General features: G+C 42.0%; 1 protein-coding gene across 4 annotated transcripts; it reads left to right on the forward strand.

Moving 5' to 3' along the window:
- The first annotated feature begins 372 nt into the window (after nucleotides 1-372).
- Nucleotides 373-4,544, forward strand: LOC136552515 (uncharacterized). 4 transcript variants are annotated; one of them, XR_010782834.1, is made up of 4 exons: nucleotides 373-1,644; nucleotides 1,798-1,953; nucleotides 2,050-2,120; nucleotides 4,167-4,544. XR_010782834.1 is itself a non-coding variant. In XM_066544087.1 (2 exons), exon 1 carries the CDS (start codon nucleotides 396-398, stop codon nucleotides 1,638-1,640), a length of 1,245 nt encoding a protein of 414 aa, XP_066400184.1. In that variant the 5' UTR covers nucleotides 373-395; the 3' UTR covers nucleotides 1,641-1,644; nucleotides 4,167-4,540. The 4 variants fall into 4 exon arrangements, 1 of the variants encoding a protein (XP_066400184.1); XR_010782833.1 differs by having other exon boundaries at nucleotides 1,798-2,120; XR_010782835.1 differs by lacking the exon at nucleotides 1,798-1,953 and having other exon boundaries at nucleotides 4,167-4,543.
- The last annotated feature ends 3,920 nt before the right edge of the window (nucleotides 4,545-8,464 follow it).

Below are 8,464 nucleotides of genomic sequence, written 5' to 3' on the forward strand. Positions count from 1 at the left end.
ATATCTTTTTTCGGTATTAAAAAAGATAATTTTTGTATAAAATTATAGATGTCGATGAGATCTACAACTTTCTAGTTTTGAGTTTTTCCATTTAAAGTCGTTAAGATGCTCAAAAAAATTAATGATATATTTAGACTTAAGGATATTTTTGACTTTTTACATCTACAGTTTGACATCGGGCCCAATCTGACGGCGGTGACACGGAGGGTAAAAAAAAAGTTAAAACTAGTGATGCTGAATACCAGTTGAATTTTTTTGGATGGCTCAACAAAAATTACAATCTTTTTTAATGCCTCGCGAGGAACTCTCTCTACAAAATTCGTTGGATCCTGCAACCAAACCAGCCATTAAAATCGGCGGCAGGACAAGTCCCCAGCCGAAACCCCAAATTCCCCATGGCTACACCGACGCAGCCAACTCCGCGCCGCCTCCAATCCCCTGCGGACCTCGCCGACGATGCCCTTGGGGAGATCTTCCTCCACCTCGACTCTGCCCCGGACCTCGCCCGCGCCTCCTTCGCTTGCGCCAGCTTCCGTCGCGTCATCACAGACCACGGTTTCCTCCGCCGCTACCACGCCCTCCACCCGCCGCCTCTCCTCGGCATCCTCGCCAGCGGCTTTATCCCCGCGCAGCCGCCCCACACCTCCGCCATCGCCGCCCGAGCCTTCGCGCAAGCCGACGCCGCAGACTTCTCGTTCTCCTTCCTCCCCATTCCGCACCGCTGGCGCCGCCGCGACAGCCGCGACGGCCGCTTCCTCCTCTCCGGGGTCCCCACGGGTAGGGGATACCGTCGCGGCGATCTTCTCTGGATCACGGATCTTGCCGTCTGCGACCCTGTGCACCGGCGCTACCTCCTGCTACCGGCCATCCCAGCCGACCTAACCGCCGCTGTCCATCAGCCAGACATCGTTGATTTCGAGACCTTCCTTGCCCCTGCTGCTGAGGATGACAAGGACACGTCATTCAGGGTGATCTGCTTGGCGCAATGCGCAATCAAGCTGGTCCTCTTCGTCTTCTCATCTGGAGAAGGGCGATGGCATGCTGTTACATTTGACGACTGGAGTGCTATGATTACAGGGACCGGAAACACAGCTTCAACAGGGACCGGCAATCCTGCTTCAGGATCAGAGTTGTCCCAACGCTACTATGCCCACAGATGCTTCTATTGGTTGATGCATCGGAGGAACAAATTGCTTTTGCTCAACACAAGTGGGATGGAGTTCTCTACTGTTGAGCTCCCACAGGACTACACTGGAGAGATTGCCATTGTGGAGGCAGGGAAAGGAAAGGTTGGGATGCTTTCTCTCTACAGTCTTATTCCACATGGCACCGTTCGTCTCTCGTATGCCATCTTGCAAAATGATGGTGAGATCGCAAACCAATGGCAGCCTGAGGAGGTGCTCCCGTTGCCTGAGAACCATCGCTATGACATTGTGGGTGTAGCTGGGGGATATTTGCTTCTTCAAGGGATTCCAGAAGGCGTGTCTCTTTTGCATCCCCCAAAGAATCCAAACTTAACCTGTTTTTCGCTGGAGGTCAAGACATTGCACCTTGAGTTGTTCTGTGAAACTAACCATTCCATCTTACATGCTGAACTGTATGCCGGTCACCCACCATCTTTGTCTCCACCAAGTGTATGAAATGGTAAGGTTGTGCTCATAGTCTTTCTTACTTGTATTTTGCGCACAATAAGACATTTCACTATGATGAAGATATCAGTCTGATGCATATGTGTCTTTACATTCTAGTTATCTTGCAAACAGTCTTCATTGCAGTTCTGTACTGTTTGGTGTTTAGGTGGTATCTGATATGTATTCACACCACGTGATCAGAGAGCTTATGAAACTCAGAAGAGCAAAATGGATTTATTTTCTTATCTTGTGAACATGCATACCATTTTCAGACTCATACAAATTGCAGAAGAAAAAAACATGTTAATCCCCAATGACCAAGGTGTGTGTATTTACTACTTCTAGGACATTTGTGCATTCTACATGGCAAACTATATGTACTCCATATAGAGGTCTTCAATACTTTGCTTGTAACTAGGTCTGTCTTCTAGAAGTTTTAATGGGTGGCTTTGATGAGCATGCTCGCATCCTTTCAGATTGATCTCAGTAGTAAGTATTTTTGTACTTTTTCAATTTTTCATTTATAACTTTGTTTAGAGTAGAAAGTGCAAGTGTCTTCATAAATATGTCCGAGAGTATTTATGCAATGGATAATGATGTGCTGCTGTCTTTCTTGCTTTACATCTCTAGTCTTTCATTATTACAATGAATAATGATGAGCTTCTTGCCGTACTCGAGAATTTGGAGGCCCGGTGCAAAAAAATAAAAAAATAAAAAAGGCCCCATTACAATTTAAAGAAAAGAAGACATTGCTCAAAAATAAAACCTGATTCGGATTTTCTATTTCTAAAAGACATTGCACAAAAATAAAACACCAGCAAGATGCCAAGATGCACAAATATAAGCAAGAACAGGAACAAACAACATGTATTAGAAACTGCACAACATAGAGATAAAGATAAAAAGGGTTGAAACAATTCCAACCAAGATGGGACGGCAACTATGCAAGCTGCTTTGCCAATGACCAATCGATGCAGCACCCACATGTGGTCGTGCGTCCAATAGTCCAATCTCCAACTCCAACTCCAACTGATGCTGTGATGCACAGCAGCAGGGCGTAAGGATTGAGAAGATGAGAAATTGGAATGAACTAATTCTATATATGTGAGAACTGAGAACCGCCATACCTATTGACTGCCATCAACGAATTCATTCTGGGAAAATCAGTGAATGATCTGTTGCTGGACGAAGAGAATTGAGAAGGGAGTTAATTCCTCGGAGAAAATTTCTCTCATTGGTGTGGCACGGAGCTTACTGATTGGGAAGATGAAAGGGGGTGAGAGATGTGCTGCCTGTTCAGCTGTTCATGCGGCGGCTGGACAGGGAAGATGAAAGGGGGTGAGAGATGTGCTGCCTGTTCGGCTGTTTGTGCGGCGGCTGGACATTAACTCGAGGTAGGGAGTGGGAGCATTGATGGGCATAGCTGGGTGGGCCCCATGAGATGTTGGACCGTGGGGATGTATAAAAAACCTTTTTCTATTGCTAATGTATTCATCATCTATCTGCTTATTAGTACACTAGTTGAATACATTAGTAATAGGAAAAGGCTCACATTAGCAAATTTGGAGGCCCTGTGCAGGTCCCTGCACAGGCTTGCGATACGGACCTGTATATAGTGGTAGTCTGTTTTGTCCATGTAGTAGTTACTATAGATTGTTCCACCTGTTTATACTGAACAGAGTCCCATTGTTGATATAATCCTAACTTGGGCTATTTTTTTTTAATGTTGAAACACTGCCTTCATGTGTGTGGCAGTTCACTCTGATTGTTTTACATGCATAGATGCATTCCTGGCAGCATCTTGGATCGTTGGGGGCTAGGGGCAAAATCGGTACTATTATGTTTAGCCACCATTTTGATGATTGTATATGAATTGTCAAACATATCATTGAATTGTTTTTTCCCTACTTGAACTATATATTGAATTGGTTGATCTTAAGAGATTGGCACTATCCTTTAACAAGTTATAAATCGATAAGCAGACAGTTATAACTAATAAACTTACATAATATGCATCTGAATTTATGCTAATGCTTATGCCTAGCAAAATGTTTGCTATTTAACTGGTATACTACATGGATTCATGGAAAGAGAACTTTCTGGACAGGTGTTTGTTTCGTGATGCACAGCTAGACTTTAGGTAGCTATAAACATTCAAATCCAACTTTAGGCTCAGAATAGTGGCATTTAGTAAGTCTCTGAATGCAAGTATTTGCAATGCATCACTCTCTCAGTTCTGAAATATAAGAGATTTTCAGTTGTCCTAAGTCAAACCATCTTAGGTTTGACCAATTTTGCAAAGAATATTAACTTCTACCAAATCAAAAGAGGCAATACATTTCATAATGTATCTAATGAAGCTTATTTGGTATCATAAATATTATTTTTATTTTCTTTAAATTTGGTCAAACTCAGGATGGTTTGGCTTAGGACAACTGAACATACATTATACTACTCTTTCAGAACGTAGGGAGTATATATCACTATTTTCTGCCCTAAAAGATATTGCTGTTTTCTCACTACATCTTAACGCAGGCCTAGGTGTGTTGCTACTGACGTTTCTACAAGGAAGGTTGTTGCATTGCACTTCAACTGGGCTAATTGGCTGCTTTATCACTTCTCCAGGCGTTTGTGGGCGTGTATCATGCACCGATTTTCGTTTGGCTGTAACTTCGATTTGTACAGAAGAATTAGTAAACATCTTCGTGGCTCAACTGCAAGAGTGTTCTGTTGTAGTACGTGTCATCTTACACCGTGCAAGTGCGACTGGTTCGTGTTATTTGTTTCATTACCTACACTTCCCTGATCAGGGCTGCACTAAACCATACAAGCGCATGGTCCGTCGACGCTGCGGCTTGGCAGAGAGTTTGTAAATGTAGATCCAACCATACTTTTTGAGAAGTTACACATGGGTTACCGGACAAATGTTGAGCAAACCAAAATTAGAGTATATATAGAAATAGAAATAAAAAAACGAGGTAGCCATACAGCATGTTCGCTTATTGGTTTTAGCTAGGGCTTATTAGCTAGTTAACAGTGTTTTTTTCTCATAATAAATCAGCACAAGTCAGGCTTATCAGCCTAACCAACCAGCGAACAGGCTCATAATGACAACACGGGCTAGGTTAGGCCCCGTTTCACATGGGCCAGACAGTTGGCTTGGACGCTTGTAACAGCTGGGCCAGGTCGTGCTAAATAAGTAGCTTTTAAATTCAGGGGCTAAAGTTTACGAGTGTCACATCGGGTGTCACGTCGAGTGTTTGGATAGTAATAATAAAACAAATTAGACAAGTCATCAGTAATCCGTGAGACGAATTTATTAATTCTAATTAATCCGTTATTAGCATATGTTAACGGTAGCACCACATTGTTAAATCATAGGACTAATTAGACTTAAAAAAATCGTCTCGTAAATTAGTCTCAATCTATGTATTTAGTTTCATAATTAGTCTATATTTAATACTCCATGCATATGTCAAACATTCCGATGTGACAAAGGCTAAAGTTTAGAAGGGAGAAATAAACATCGGCTCAGTTGGTTTCTTAAAACAAGTCATTTTGAACATTGACACGATCACGGTCTCAAAAACAGCTTTACACTGCTATTTTTTGCTATAAAATATTTATAAATATAGTCACTATATACTTTGATGAAACCACATTTTGAGATGAATCTACTTATATCACTTTTAGATTTTCAAACTCAACTAAAAAATTCTATTTGTAGTTAAAGTTTAAAATGTTTGAATTGAGACAACCTTGAGACGACTTAGCTTTAGGAAACCGGAGGGAGCAGTGGTGAAGACTTTTGACCATAACAACGATGAGAACTATGGCAATTATGATGATGAAGGCTATGGCTGTAAAAGACTTCATAATTTGACTTGATGAATTGTTTTAGATTTCATAATTTGGCTTGATGAATTTTACCCTGATTATGACCTTTGATGATGAGAAAAAGATATATGTGTCCCTTTGTCCACAAAACAATTTATATTATGTCTTGTGATTAATGGTGACTTGAATCGGTTCCATTTCTTGGTAGAATCGGTAGAAACCGTACCAAACACACTAAGAGCAACTTTAAAAGATACTTATATCCTTCTTAATTTATAGAAATATAGATTTTGGTAAAAAAAAAATCCTCCAATAGTCTCTTCAAATGAATCTCCAAAATATAGATATCATCTATATTCTGGATTTCTCGCTAGCCAAAGATGAAGAATAAGGATAGCTTTCTAGACTCTAGGGTGCACAAAAGATATAAAAAAAATTATTGAACGGCACAAAGAAATAAAAAACGATATTTACTCAAATAACTCTTCATATGATAATTTAGAGTTTTAGAAAGACTAGATACTCTAACAAAGAAACACACTAACAATGAAACATTTCAAATATGAAAAAGTATGGAACAATTATTGCTTCTTCATTGGACCTCAAAACGTCAGAATCCTAGTTTCACAACGATTCTGGTTTCATTGTTGTGTATTGGCAATTATACTTTTTAGTTATAATCCTTTTCTTAGTGCAATAAGTTAAAATTGATTGTATTTAATTTGTTGTACGCCCATAAAAAGTTTAGATTTTTTTCAAAGAATATTTTCTTTATGACTTTTCATAGAAAAACATTTGTTGGTATCATAATCTAGCCTAGCAGCCAACTAATTTCATAAAGTGATTCTAATTCATTACCTAAACCCTTTAAGAGAAAATCGGGATCTAAAATGTTTCCATGAAAATCTAGATCTCTACTAAATACACCCGTAGGCAAGTACGTTGGTCATAGGTAGAAGAATGTTATTTGCTACTTTCTTTACTTTACAGTTGTTGAATTTAACTATGCAATATAGTGCTAGTTCTGAAATGATACTAAAATGTTCAGTGTGCAATATAATTTAATCATATTGTGATATATAATAAAGCAAATAGTACTAAAATGGCCGTACACTTAGACCCTATTCGCTTGAACTTATTAGCCGTACATTTTCAGCAAAATAACAGTGTTTTTCTCTCACAACAAATTGCCGTTTTTCTAGCCAGCCGAGTAGGGCCTTAGATCCCGACAGTCAAAAAAATGTTTGCTAAAATCAACAGTTACAAATGATGCTTATATCTTATCTCACAACTAAAAATACTAAAAAGAAGACAGTGACAAAACTTCGCCTCACCTTCGCTTCAACCCGTGCGAAAAAAAGTTTTCCACATCGACGCTCCGCCCGCCCATGCGACAAGGAAAAAAACATAGCCTTTCTCTTCGGCTCTCGCTCGTGCGCCCACAGAAGGAAAGGAAGGGCGCACAGAGGAAGGGCGTCCGCTTTCTCGCTCGGTGGCACATAGAAGGAAGGGCGTCGCTCCTCGCTCACACGATTCCATGCCGTGGGCGCACAGAAGGAAAACCACCCCGGATCTATGCACGTCTCCCCATCATGGCTCGCGCACTCCTGCAATCCAGAGTTCAAGAGTCGAGACCTTCATTGCCCGTAACCCGGATGCCCATCCACCCCTCGCCGGTGCGGCCCACACCCACGACCCCACCGCAGTCGAGACCGTTGTTGCCCTGTCCCATCCACCTCCGTGCCTCCATTACCGTCAGCTGCGGATCGATCATCCCGGCACCACGGAGAAGTGGCCTGGTCACGGCGACGTGACGTAGGCGGTGGCGAGCTTGATGAGGTAACCTCCGAATGCGAGAGACATCAAGAAGGATGTGAAGAGCATGCTCAACCTGGTGCAGGCGTGCAGCTGCTGGAACCGAGCCCCAAGAAAACGGCCAGGAAGTACTCCATCATCTCCTGCCTGCTGGCACTTTCGGTGAGCAAGCGGAGCAGGAAGCTGGTGATCTCCCACACCCACGGCACCATCGGGTACCTGAAGAAGCTATCAGAGACGGACATGGTCGGTGTGAAAATGATGCTCGAGAAGGTAGACCACTGCAGGCTGCGTAGCCTATTGTGCAGGAAGTACCATGATGACCTCCAGCGGGTAGCAGCGAAGCGATCATTCTTTTTAAGGTAACCTGTACAAAATTCCCGTCCTGTTTCATAGCCTTTATGAAGTGAAGTGCGGCAGAGCAGTGGACACACGGACAAACAGTGCTTGGCGTTGTAATTTTGCTGGCTAATAGGTGTGTTAGACAGTTCATTTGTTAGCTCCCTAATTATGGTTGGATACTAAGCGGTCCTGTCTTAATGCTAATATAAAATCTCTTCAGGCAAAGATGATGTGCCCAGTATGATTGTAATTGTTTATCATCTGAGACTCATGTGTACTTTCACTTACGGTCTTTCAAAAAAAATGGTTCACATCATGGAAGCTATATTCAATCTCAACCTTGTTGCTCTATGACTGACCAAATTATTAGAGCATGATGCAGACAGATCGGAGATGGGACTCCGCATGCGTGCGACGGCAATGATCATTACATTCCATATTGCCATCGTCGTCGAGCCCGTGTGGATGTGCAGTCGGTCAGTAAGCCGTGATGGTTGAGTTGGTAATCCAACCTCTGCAGGCTTCACGCATACTTGGTTATCGATCACCTGAATACCTGATAACCGTTCGCCGAGTATGCGGCGGAGCTACGCCGCGCACTGTGTAACAGAACTGACCAATTTATAAGAACACAGTACAAAAGCAATCACCGGAGTGATCAAACCGTCATACTTGAACCTATATAAACCCGGTAGTCTGCTGAAACCACGAAGGATTTTAAACTAACTCGCATACAACCAAGATCATACATGATTCAACATAACAAGCCACATGTTACATCCATTTCACAAATAGTTCATAAGTATCTCACGTACATCGGAGTTCATATAGTTATTACA

The sequence above is a fragment of the Miscanthus floridulus genome, chromosome 4 (genome assembly GCF_019320115.1).
Source record: "Miscanthus floridulus cultivar M001 chromosome 4, ASM1932011v1, whole genome shotgun sequence".
NCBI lineage: Eukaryota > Viridiplantae > Streptophyta > Magnoliopsida > Poales > Poaceae > Miscanthus > Miscanthus floridulus.